Source organism: Vanessa tameamea, chromosome 8, assembly GCF_037043105.1.
Source record: "Vanessa tameamea isolate UH-Manoa-2023 chromosome 8, ilVanTame1 primary haplotype, whole genome shotgun sequence".
NCBI lineage: Eukaryota > Metazoa > Arthropoda > Insecta > Lepidoptera > Nymphalidae > Vanessa > Vanessa tameamea.
The window spans coordinates 2,403,450-2,417,101 of record NC_087316.1 but is presented as its reverse complement, the minus strand read 5'-3'; the positions used below and the strand labels follow the sequence as shown (position 1 = coordinate 2,417,101).

The 13,652-nt window shown below is 31.5% G+C and overlaps 2 protein-coding genes across 14 annotated transcripts in view; one reads left to right on the top strand and one right to left on the bottom strand.

Moving 5' to 3' along the window:
- Window positions 1-9,472, bottom strand: part of LOC113396224 (peptidyl-prolyl cis-trans isomerase G) — a 29,582-nt gene extending 20,110 nt beyond the window's left edge. For all 13 annotated transcript variants that reach the window (XM_064215510.1, XM_026634088.2, XM_064215512.1 and 10 more), the window contains exons 1-3: window positions 9,366-9,472; window positions 8,946-9,203; window positions 5,349-5,456 (exon numbers count right to left, since the gene is read on the bottom strand). In XM_064215510.1, coding sequence (XP_064071580.1) covers window positions 5,349-5,456; window positions 8,946-9,184 — 347 coding nt within the window. In that variant the 5' untranslated portion in view covers window positions 9,185-9,203; window positions 9,366-9,472. The remainder of the gene's footprint in view (window positions 1-5,348; window positions 5,457-8,945; window positions 9,204-9,365) is intronic.
- A 278-nt stretch (window positions 9,473-9,750) lies between these two features.
- Window positions 9,751-13,251, top strand: LOC113396230 (THO complex subunit 6). The gene is made up of 4 exons (XM_026634105.2): window positions 9,751-9,994; window positions 10,075-10,464; window positions 11,266-11,428; window positions 12,908-13,251. Exons 1-4 carry the CDS (start codon window positions 9,891-9,893, stop codon window positions 13,226-13,228), a joined length of 978 nt encoding a protein of 325 aa, XP_026489890.2. The 5' UTR covers window positions 9,751-9,890; the 3' UTR covers window positions 13,229-13,251.
- Window positions 13,252-13,652: the final 401 nt, after the last annotated feature.

Sequence of the window (13,652 nt, the reverse complement as noted above, 5' to 3'; positions counted from 1 at the left end):
AATGTAAATATATTGTGCCGGTTTTAAAGAAAACGGGAGGATAATAATGAGAACCTGAAGAAGTTTATGGAAGATATAAAGACTGTGTTATCGAGTAATAGTTTACAGTTTACATCTATGGAGGAAATCTTATTAAAAAACAAAACTGATACGACCGAAAAATTAAACACTATGAGTGAAATAAAGGAACAAAACTTAGAATTATGTAGATCATTAGAATTCTTGTCTAGCAAATACGATGACATGAGAGAAAAGGTGGAAAAATTAGAACGTGAAAAAAAGGCCAATAGAAACTATATAAATATGCTAGAGGAAAGAGTTGACGTTCTGGAAAAAAGCGAATTTTAAGTATTTTTGCCTACCAATCTAAAACTTTCGTTTGTATACTATTATTAATCGCTATTAATCGCTCTTTTAGATAACGGTGCAAAATGTGTTGGAGTTTTCCTCGACTTGCAGAAAGCAGTTGGCACTGTATCTATTCCAATACTACTTGCTCGTCTGGAGAGCTGTGGCATTCGTGGACATGCACTAATGTGGTTCAAGGATTATCTTACAGACCGTAGGCAATGTGTAAGAATAGGTAACCACCTTAGCAATTTTGCTCTGGGATATTACGGTGTACCGCAGGGCAGCACCCTAAGGCCTACCCTTTTCTTGATTTATATCAATCAACTTTGTAGACGCAAAATGAAAGGAGCTGAAGTACAGATGTTTGCTGATGACAGAGTTATTTTATTCCATGGCTCTAGTTGGGAGGATGTTCGTCAAACTGTAGAAAATGGTCTTTGCACCGTTATGGCCTGGCTCGAAGATAGCTTGCTGACCCTCAATATCAATAAAACAAAGTATTCGTGCTTCAGCAAGACCAATGCTGCACCACCAAAAGATTTTATAATGCGAATGCATATATATCCTTGCAATCGTGACCCGGGCACCACTAACACTGTCTATTGTGGTAATTGTCCAGCATTGGAAAGAGTAACTGACATAAAATATTTAGGTGTAATTATTGATGATAGGCTCAATTTTAGATATCCTTCACACTTACTTTACAAAAAAGCCGAAGTATTATCTGTACGCAAGCTATTTATATATCAATGTCTTCGTAGGTATCATAAAACTAATGGACCACAAATAAAGTCAAATAGTAAAAGAAGAGATACCTGTCCAGTTCCTAAAGTCAAAAGTAAATTTGCCCAACGTTGTTACAGTTCACTAGCACCTAGGCTATATAACAAACTTAATACTAAATATAAAACAAGGAACTTGTCTAACTTTCAAATTAAAATAAGAATTAAAGAATGGTTTACGGACCTTGATTTTAAGGAAACTGAGTTGAGAGAGTTGAGTTGTTGACTTAAGACTATTGTAATTTAAAGAGCTAAAATTAAACTTAAATAATTGTTGCATATATACACATATTACTAAACCGACTCAAAGCACGCAACAACACACATAAATACACATATACAGACACACACTTACACACACGCGTGCCCAAATAAAAAAGAAAATAGTTTTCAGTACCTACTCAGACGCAGAATCTTTCTAGAATAACATTGTCATAAGCGATGCAGACAAAATGTTAGTACGTTTTTCATCTTCTCTTTACATTTAGGTAACTTTGTCAGATTTTCATTAAACATAGCTTAAAATAATATTTGTACGTGCCCAAAACCAGACAATTTATAAAAACTGTGATAGAAATGAAGCTAATTACACCGCATTTTATTTAGATTATTATGTGCTACCCTCGAACTAGCAATTGGTGATAGGGTTTGGTGCAAGTCTACCTGGGTAGATATTACTCACACAACACATATCGTACCAAAAAACAGCAATAATTTGAATTGTGTTTCAAACGGGTGTGAACCAGTGTAACATAACATACATAACGTCTTAGTCTCCAAGATGGCGTAGTGACGATAATAAAAGGGACGTTGTATAATTCTTAGTGCTTTAAGCTGATATACAATCACGTGACCTATTTGTCAGTGTGCCTACCTATTCGATATATTCGATGTTAAACAAAAACCTATTACATATATAACTCCTAAATATTATAAATGCAATATAATTATGTTAATACAATAATGTCATGTTATGTATACGAAATCACTGTTATGTAATGTCATCGTTATGCATGGACAACATTATTTAAATTAATAACTTAGCATATCGTTGCGGGGTAACACATAACGCAATATTGGAATCCTGCCCTCGTGGGCTGGGGTTAGGGTGGACGCGATCGATACAGGACCCTTTGTATCACGTAGTCTGTACGATCTATCTTGACCCTTAGTATATAGCATGTTTTTTTTTAAAATTTTATTTTCTTACTTTCCAGTCTCGTGTTCGAGCTTTTTGGTATTTTACGTGTTGGTCTTTTGAGGCTTCGTTTATTAATAACGAAAGTAATTGTATATTATAAATATTGTTTAGTTAAAATTTTATCGCTGCGGTACTATTTAATAACTGAATTATTAAATACACGTTTTGTCTTTTTTTTATAAGTAATTTTTCATATAAGTATTTTTTTTATCTGTCTTACATCTTATATTTGGTTTTAGCTTCAATTGCGTGTTGCGTTTCAATGAAAAAATTCAGCAGTCTGTATTTCCACGTTTTAAATATCTCTTAAAAGTAACTATCTATTAAACTAAGCGTATCCAATTTTCATTTAAAACTTCAGTTAATTGCATACACTTTTAATCACCTTTAACGATTTAGTATATGCATTATATAGGATACATATACTCGAACTACAATATCCGTAGATTTTTGAACAAAAGATATCTTGACAACGCTCTCGATATTACAAGAGCACTTTTGAAAATGGCTTACTCTATGCTTGTATCGGAGAATACTAACGCGACCGCTTCAGTGAGCGTAAAAATTCGAAAAAAAAAAAACTTTACTCAAATATCTTCACAAATCGAATTGTAAATATATCACCGAAAATTTTGGTCACCATACTAATGGTAGTTACTCTCTTTTACTAATTAAAATACATATTATAGTACAATTAACAATAAAAAATAGAATATTTTGTTGATGAAGTCTCACTGCATCTTCTTTGCCTCATTTAATGCGGATTTTTTCAATCAATTATACAGAATTACTCCACAAACGTCCAGACAGTTAGTCGTGAGTGTATGAGAAACATCAAAACGAGTCCACAATGTATATAATTCGGAAGAGTTCATAAGACGTCGTACATAAATCTATATATGTATATAGAAAAGCGAAATACCACTCGCTGATTAATCAAGAAATCTCAGAAACTATAACACTTACAAACTTGAAATTTGGCAGGTAGGTTCCAAATCTACACCTGTAGACATCCGCTAAGAAACTCCACCTCTAAAGGATTAAAACGGGGGTTGGAAGTTTGTGTTTTATAAAATTCGCGCGGGTAAAGCCGCAGGTTCAGCTAGTATTTTAATAACTTAAACTGAGTTTAGGCAATTTGATCAAAATAAATTGTTAAGAAGAATTAATTAATTTTAAGATTTTTCCGGAAACGAATATTATTTTATAATCATAAAAAGATAAAAAAAATTAACTAGTTAAAATCGTTTCTAATTACTTTTCTACTAAGCGAATCAATCGATTTTCCAACAATAATTACCGAGAACAGTAATAGATGTATTGATATTTGTAGGACGTATTATATATTGTATTGTAAGTTTATGGATAACCGTTAATGTAATACTAAGCCAATACACATGAAACTTATATTAGAACAAAAGTATTAAGATTCACAATATCTGAGAAAAAACGGATACAAATTTTGCTGCTATATATTCCAATGTGACGTGGAAACGTTGATGATGTTATTTTTATTGATGAAAAGAGACTCTTCCGAATTTCCCGCAAGTCTATTCTAAACCGGTGGTAACTGGTTTATTTATATCTAACTTAACATTGTGCAATGACGATTTAATATTATGTTTTGATAGAACAGCTTAAAATTGCTATCCTATCGAGGTAATTTTTTTTTTACCAAGTTGTTTTGGGGATTGGTAACACCGAGGCATGCAAGTCTCCTTGCAACACTTCCTTCCAAATTCGAGCACGAAATACAATATAAGCTAGATGCTTGATTCAATGAGACATCTCGGCTATTTAACAAATTACTCAAAACTGATGGAACTGAAAATAACATTGTGGTGAAACTTTGCCGAAGATATTTAATAAATAGTTTTTCTTTAAATCGTAATTTTAATAGTGAAATATTCAGTTGGAATTATAGCTACGTGGTATATATTCATAATATTTTACAGGATTTTCGTAATTACTACTAATTAAATTAAATATTTTTTCAAAAAAACTTACTAACATTCATTTATTTCTTTATAACGATGTTCAATATAAATTCTAATTTAACATTTAATATCTATGTTATATGTATTGAATAGGGCGACGGGTCATTGCTACTAATAAAACTTTTAGTAACTATTTACCTAATTAATTAGACGTACATCACGTCACGCAATAGTAATTTGTTGCTATTTTATATTTAATTTTGAAATAGAACTACTTTTTACTTGGTGGTAGGGCTTTGTCCAAGCCCGTCTGGGTAGGTACCACCCACTCATCAGATATTCTACCGCCAAATAACAGTGCTCAGTATTGTTGTGTTCCGGTTTGAAGTGTGAGTGAGCCAGTGTAACTACAGGCACAAGGGACGTAACATCTTGGTTCCCAAGGTTGGCGGCGCATTGGTGATGTAAGGAATGGTTAATATTTCTTACAACGCCATTGTCTATGGGCGGTGGTGACCATTTACCATCAGGTGGCCCATTTGCTCGTCCGCCTACAGATATCATAAAAAAAACACTTTTCTATGTGAGAGACTGCTTGTTAATAATTATTTCTTTAACAGTTAATTAAATTACAATTAGCTCGTGAATAGCAAAAATATATTGTTCGCAATGTGAACAATGTTTAAATTGTAACAATAAGAATAATTAAGAATATGTATATATGTACACATCTGCTGTGAGACCTTCATCGAATGTTACATACGATTTCAATCCGTTAATCTTAATCCCATTTAACATTTTAATTCAATTAGGATTATTAAACCGAATTATGTACATGATTTACCCAATGGATATTTGTTTTGAACGTGAAAATGTTATTTGAGAGAAACAAACGAGTTTATTGTATGTATAGTGAATCAATATTTTATTTACAAAATGTACTGATAAGAAAAAACCGTACGACTTTTTAGAAAAAAAAATCGGGAGTAAATTGCTGAAAAAATTACCTACGGATTGGATGTTAAACGGACAACGCTTTTTAAAAAAAAAAAAAACAAAAACGGTTAAAGTACTCACGTTACTCTTCCAAATTCATCTCTTGGAACATCTTTTTCTCCGCTCCCGGCTTCCGCTAGTTTCGCTCTGAACGCTGCGACGCGCGCAGCTATCTCCTCCTTGGGCAACCTGCGTAACCACACCAATGAAACGCTCATTATTATCTTCCCTCGACTCTACTGTACACGTCTGACATAGTGCAAACGCGCAACGTGTGTAATCGAAATATTGGAATAAACACTACTTGAGCGATCGACATAAAACTATAGTAGCTGTTTCACATTGGATCCGAACGGAAATTTTGTCGCTGACCGACTGTCGGTTCTTGTGCTATTCACAAAACACATGTAGCACACTAGTTTCGATGGCGCAATACAAAACCGTATTCTAATAATATCTGACTCGACGGTTAAACCGTTGCAGAGGATACGGTAAATGTGTCTCACATCATGCCGGTCCAACCAGTGTGAAACAGCTCTTATACTACCTACCAGTGCATGATACGGTGTTGTAATCACGGAATTACTTTTTGAAAACAATAAAAAAAAACCAGCGATAAGACACTCGCGGCGTGCGGCAGTTAACTGAACGAGTCTGAAACGACGAATAGTTTATAAAGGGTAGTTTGTTGAAGGGAATTATTGATCGGACGCGTGCGCAAGGGCTGTCGCCCTCGTGGAGTTATACATTTAGGGGAGTCAGAATTTATACAAAAATAATCAGAATGAATAAATGTTTTTTTTTTTATGTAATAAAAATCTTGACACGTGAAGGTATGTCTAGTAAACATGAAATCGATCAAGTGAGGGTTAAATTAGTACTTTGAAAGTAATAAGACGCAGTAGTTTTTTTTTTTTTTTAATTAGTCTAGTAAAGGAAATACGTACCTATATTTTTAATACTTACACAAGGAGATTTAATAAAAAATGGTCGTAAAATAACGTAAATATATGTATATACACTTTATTAAAACAGTCAATGCAATAGAAATATTAACTCAAAATAGAAAGTAATACGATATCAAGCACTTCAAAATTGATTTGTTGATTTTTAATACCAAATATTAAACTTTCTGAACTGATACTCAAAAACAGCGATCGGTTCGGAGAAGAAAATTCTCTAATATCTCAGAAAAATTGACCTCAGACCTCAGCGATTCTCATTGCTCATTTATTTTAGTCTTATTATTTAAACGTGAACAATTTTCGAAATTATATAAAGAAATAACCTCATATTCCCAATATTATTCCCATCATTCCTATCATTCCCAAAGCATAATTGCTTTGGGAATGAAACGATCACCTTCTGGTGGTCATCATTCACAAACTTATTAATACAATATATGTATAAAGGCGTAATACCACTCAATGATTAATCACGAAATCAGAAACTGTAACACTTACAAACTTGAAATTTGGCAGGTAGCTTCCTATTTTATGAAACTACACTCCCAATGGGGTTAAAACGGGAGTTGGAAATTTGTGTTTTATAAATTTCGCGCAGGTGAAGTTATTCAGCTAGTAGTATAATGAACTTTACAACTTTTCTCAATTTATCTTCCGAGTCAGTTTGAAAACTTTCTTGGATACTATTGTAATACCATAAACATTGGACTACAGAATTTACTAACTATTTTATATAATTTTAAATTTGTATAGGTAGGTAGACTGGCTAAACGGCCATGTGATTGTTTGTGGTTACTACTGCCCATAGAAATTAGCACTATGAGAAAAAATTAACCACCTCTTACATTGATCACATCCCTTCCATCCATACTTTGAGAACAAAGATGTTAGCTCTCTTGTGCCTCTAGTTACTCACCCTCCAAACCGACCCACAACAGCAAGTATTGCTGTTTGGAGGTAGAATATATGACGAGTGGGTGGTACCTATCCAGCGGGACTTGCACAAAGTACTACCTACTACCAATATGTGATATACTTTGCTTGTGGTGACCAAATGCAACCCACCTAACAGAAACTTCCAAATTCAGCTTTATAAAGAAAAAGGAACAGCTTTAATAAGAGAATGAGAAGGATGCATTTGTTTTATTTTAGTTACTTTTAAATACCTGAGTTGATAATAAGTATGTATATGAAATATGTCTACTTTATTTCAGTATTTATTTTTAATACTAATCATATCACATGGGCATGGGGTAATGAACTGTAGGACTGTTCATTAACTTCATCACGCATGCAAGACTAGGATATGTAATATTAACTCGCAACACACCAGTTGGTACTAACCCAAACTTTGGATGATGCTGCTGTATGCAGTTGAATAGCTGAAGTAATAATTTGTATTGTACCAATGTTATAAATATCACATTTTCTCAGAAATTCATTAATATATTTCTAAATATACATAAAACTAGAGAATATGTATATGCATTCTTCTTAATAATAACTTGCATTGTTTTTTAGTCCATAAATTTAATTTTTTAATCATCGGTTAAGATGTACACATTCTAATCACTGGATCTCGGCTCAGGCAGGCTCGGCAGTTATTAAAAAGTAACTGATTCATAATCTCTTATTGGCATAAGTAAAAACACAATGATTTTTCCATAAATAAATCTTGCTTCATTATTAAGTTTGAAATCTAATTTCAATTTCACTTATAATACAAACAGATTTTGTTTGTATTATAAGTGTAGTCATTTAATGTATCATTTCATTTCAATAGTCAAAAAACATTTTATGGTTTATCACACTGTACTAGCATACAATTGTCGTAATATTTTTGTTGTTCATTTTGTGTCTATGGTGAAGTTATTTTTATAAATTAATAATATGAAAGAATACATGTGGTAATGTTATGCTAGTCGTTAGATAGTTTCTGTTTTTTGTTTGTGATAAAAAGGCTTTTGCACTAGCAAAATACATTGTAAAAACTTTAACAACATATTTTATCAGTACAATCAATTAAAACAAGTTTTTCAGAACAACTACAGTTAATCAACAATTATTTTGCCACTGCTGTAAAGTAACTAACTTTTTCTATTACTATTTAAGTCCCAAATCTACAAAATAATTCCTAAAATAGTTAATATATTTTCAAGAATTGTAATAAAGGAAGTTATTGATTGAAAAGAAATACATACAATTATTCGAAGTCTTATAAGCTTGTTTATATTAATTGAATACTAATTTTCTGTATGATAGGCTAAGTTTATACATAAGTAAAAGTAAATATATATAAGTTTTTTGTTCTAAGTAATTTAATTATTGTTCGGTATGAGTTTAGGTAACACAACTGCAATCATTGCAAAATACTTTAAGACAAGAAAAATTACTGTTTGAAATATGTATTAAATTTGATATAACTAAATGTTATATGTAAAAATTATTCAAAGTCAATTTGTTAATTATAGAACCATTCAATATTGTGAAATGGTATGTGATGTGTCACACCTTGCAGAATGTAGTTATTGTTAAAATTATTTACATAAATGTATTTACTAAGGCACATTATTATTTAAAAAGCTTAATATTAAACTTCCTTTTATTCCTAAACTAGAATTGTTAATATTTCTTCATTGAGTTTAATTGATCAAATATACGTTATAATATTGATAGGTGTTTATATATTTTTATAAATTTTAAATGTACTCACCCCTGTTCTTCTAATGTGTCCTCGAGTTCCGCACATTTAACTTCAATTTTCCTCTTCCTTTCGTGATCAAGTATTTCTTGGTTAGGCTGTTTATTTGACGCACAGTCAAGTTTAGCGATATCATCTTCGGTACGATAATTCACCGTATCTTTGGTTTTACGCACTGATGCCCAGTTCCTTTGGACATATCCATTCGTTCCTGAACCTCTTGGCGTTTCCAAACCAATGCCATTATACATTTTGACGCTTATTTATAATCTAAAATCAGAAAATAGGATTAGTCGGTTTATTGTTGGAACCTACGTCGTGATTATTAATACGTGGGCACAAGCAGCACTGAAATAGCATTACACTTTTTCCATAAATTTGTTCGTCTACATACTATAAGATAAAAAGTAGGTCAAGCTTAAAATATCTCACCAATAGGTAACGAATAGATTAGCAATTTCTACACTTTAAATACACGTCCATCTTGGTTGAAAGGTTTTGATTTTTTGCGTCCGTCTTTAATTGTTTATGGATAACTTGGTAGATTGTCTATACATTTAATAAATTGCGTTTGGAAATTACTACCAAGTAAATAAAAATATAGAATTTGGTAAAATTATAATGAAAATAATTTATATTATAAAAAGAATAATAATTAAATCATTTATTATATTCCAAAGAGATGCAGAATCCACAACAAAGTTTTTTACCAATTGGTTATATTTTGTAATTGGCAACATATCATTAACTTAAATAAAATCCCTTATTCTGTGGTCCTATCCATAATTCTATAATCTGTTAATTTTAAATTTGTCAAAATATTTGTGAGGGTTATGTTTGTGTTTGTGTCCTGTCAATAATTAAAATCTTAAAATTTTAACTGTAGCGTTAAAATAGTGTAAAGAATATAGTATTTATAACTTTCATAACGACTCAAAGTATATATTTTGATTCAAAATGTTAGACAAAATGTTGTATAATACAATACTTAGCCAAACATATTCACCGTGCGGAAAATATTTAGTAGCCGGTAATATTTACGGTCAATTAGCTGTTTTTGAGTAAGCCACATTTCTTTTTACAATCAAATATTGCAATATTTTATTTTTCATATTAATAATATTAATTTTTTATCTTTCAGTCTGGTCAATATTTTCAACCCTGTGGTAGAACAAATTACATCAGATTTTAACAAGCCAAAACACATTCATTTACTGGAGTCTGAAAGTCAGATATGCAGTCTAGTTACTACAGATAAATTTTTAATTGCTGGTACAGTCAATGAGATATCAGGTTGGGATTGGAAGGCTATTCTAAGTTCAAAATTAACTAAGCCTTCGTGGACCATAAAGATACAACCGCAGTCTTTGATTGAAAAATGCGATATCAATTGTTTATGGTATAAAAAAGACGAGGGAAAATTGTATGCAGGTTGTGGTGATAATAAGATTTATGCATACAATCTGGAAGATGGTAGTTTAGTGTCGACATATGAAGGGCATTCTGATTTTGTGCATTGCTTACATAGCAAGTAAGTATCTGTTTATTTATTTTAATTAAAATTGAGTATTTATTTGTTCTGATTTATATATATTTTTTTAATTCATATAGGTAGGCAGACTGGTAAATAGGCCAATTGATGGTAAGTTGTCACCACTGCCCATAGTCATGTATAAGATGTAATCTCCCTTGGGCCTATAGTATATTGGATCTATTTCAAAATTAGAATATACCTTTGTATACTCTATTCCAATCATAACAGGAAAAGGCCCAATAAACAACATTTGACGGCAAATTGACACTATCTCATTGGTCAAGAGCTTAATCTATGATATTCCTTATGGATTTGCAAAAAAATGGTGTTTTGACCATCGACTAATATGTAATAACGATATTTTGAAAGTAAAATAAAAAAATATTATTATTATATTAAAATAAGTTAAGTATAACAGTGTTGTGTTATAAATAATGATATATTAATCATAAACTCGTAGTATTGCACAATATAGCTGAGTTAGTAGCAAGTCGCGTGAAATATGTTAATCTATGGTTTGTTTATCTTATTATCTACTTCTATTGGAATAGGTTATATACATTTTGTGTACAACAATACAAAACTCATGCTTGTCTAAATTTAAAGCAATTAAATCTGTGAAGCAAAACTTCTCATATAATAATATTATACTAAAACCTTCTCCAAAATCTGCTGCCTCTTTTGGTATAAATTTTAAGTAAATTGGTTAAGTGGTCTTTTCAATAATGTCATTTATTAATAGAGATAAAAGTAAGTCAATACATAATTTTATTAAAAAGATGATGTGTAATGTTTTAGTGGTCAGCAGTTAATCTCAGCTGGTGAAGATGGTTTAGTGTTGCTATGGGACCTAAGAGTAAAGAAGTCATACAACAAAATTGAACCGCACACCAACAGTAAAATTGCCAGACCAGATATAGGCAAGTGGGTTGGTGCGGCAGCACTTGGTGATGATTGGATTGTAAGTCAATATATATTTAGTGTATACAATTACATATCTCAATTGTGAAATATTATTAGTAATAATAATTAATGTCCCACAAATAATCACACTTTGGCTAAACCAAAAATTGTTTAGCCCTACCTATAACCAGTTGTAAGTGATTGTACTAGTAGATCCTTAATAAGGCAGGTCCAACCTCCTTGCTGAGCATTGAGTAGAGTTGAATCATGATAACTGGTATATATTATAGTTAACTGAATTTTAAAGACGAGGCAATAATGCGATAACATTTAAGTTTAATGTTTCTATTTATATCTAACTCCTTTTTATTAACATCAATCTTAATCTAGACTTTGTCAAATCCGTAAACTTTAAGGCCTACTACTATATTGTTAGGGGATAATTCATTAGTCGGACTTAAAGTTTAGCATGCGAATATGTCAAGGTACAAATGCTGGTAAACTTCATTAAAACATGGGGGCTTTTATACACAGCATATTAGCTGCTCGAAGGGCAATAACTTCACCATTAATTAGGTGAGACTGCTACCACCTACTATGACATATCATGGCGATTTGTGGAAACTGCTTGGTATGTTTTACTTATAAATGTTGTTCTATGGGATGATTACATAAACAAAAAAAAAACAAGCAAACCTTATAGTAGTATTAGTAGTCGCATATGACATTTATAACAATCTGTCATCTCACATTGCTAAGAAGTGTTGATACGATCTAATAGCCAAATCAAGCACTGTGCGCGCTCATTGGTTAAATCAAATAGCGCGCGCTTACCGGGCTTGCTGTTACTCTAATCCGCCCGTTTTCACGAAATCACTCCTAAAAATACCGGAAAACGAGAGGAAAGATGTTACTCATCTATATTCAAAATTTCTTTAATAGGTTAATATTACGTAAACTGCAAAACAAGAGACACTTGTCTACTAGTATGATATAGCTCTTTGTTGTCAAAGGTACCCAAAGTATAAGATGATGGTTTAGTCGGACATTTTTATTTTATCATTTAGAAATGTCCCTGGCAATAATATTTATTGTTTTTTCATATTACAATCTAGTATTACATAATCACATCAAGTCTAGGTTCCGTTTCAAGTCCTAAACAAGTAAACTACGCTTATTTATACCAGTCTGTACATTTTGCACTTTAGTAATTATTTTACTTTCAGTGATTATAAAAATAAAAAACATTTTCTGCAGCAAAATCTTTTAAATATACAATAAATAAATTGCATCATTTCAAATTAATTTTATTGTTACATACCATCAGTAATTTTCCTAAAGCCCGTAAACTTGTTGCTATAAATATAATTCTTGTATGTGCAGACTGGTCACATTTTTTGTCAGTGTTGCTATTATAATTGCATTAGATTTCTGTTAATAATTACAGGGTTAGACCTTTATTTATAAATTTACAAAGATTGTTAAACAAGTTCATAACTGATCTCGGAATTAAATTACTCCTTTCTATACATTTTAGGTATGCGGTGGGGGGCCAAGACTATCTCTGTGGCATTTACGATCACTTGACGCTGTGACAGTTTTTGATATACCAGACCATGGGATCCATGTGTCATTCTTTCAAGATGACTGTGTATTCGCTGGTGGTGCAGCCAAACATTTATACCAACTAAGCTATTCTGGTGATGTGAGAGTTGAGCTGCCAGTATCAGCGACCACTGTATATTCAGCCGTTTACAGGACTAGCCCTCATAAAGTTTTGGCAATAGCTGGTTCCAGTCCCGAGATAGACATCTGTACATCCTTTAATTATAGAGACCAAGTTTTGCATTTTAGATAATCATTAAACGTTTTTTCCCAAAAAATATGTTGTTTTATTTAAAAAAGTTGTAATTTTTTTAATTGACTACAGAATTAGTATTAAAAATAAATAATGAATCAACATAATTATTAACAAATTTAGTTTATTTCAACAAGTAACCTTAGGGACCTTACACATTTAGTAAATGCAACAATATATAAAAGTGTAAAGTAAGACAATAATTGTTCATTTTTCTTTATGAATTTAGTACAAGACTTAAGCCACTAGACAATTAATTAGAAAAACTATAACAAGTACGAGATTTAAACAAATAATTTCATGAATTTACTTATTCTGATCAATCTTCAATTATTTTGGTGTTGTGTTTACTAGAGAACTGTAACTTAATATAGATTTATATTATTTTCTCTTAAAGAAAACCTACAGGAATCGAGACATCCAT

Coding starts and splice junctions, on each gene's coding strand:
- LOC113396230 (XM_026634105.2), top strand. CDS start 9,891: ATGTTAGACAAAATGTTGTATAATACAATACTTAGCCAAACATATTCA. Junction 10,465..11,265: donor GTGCATTGCTTACATAGCAA/GTAAGTATCTGT, acceptor GTAATGTTTTAG/TGGTCAGCAGTTAATCTCAG. Junction 11,429..12,907: donor CACTTGGTGATGATTGGATT/GTAAGTCAATAT, acceptor TATACATTTTAG/GTATGCGGTGGGGGGCCAAG.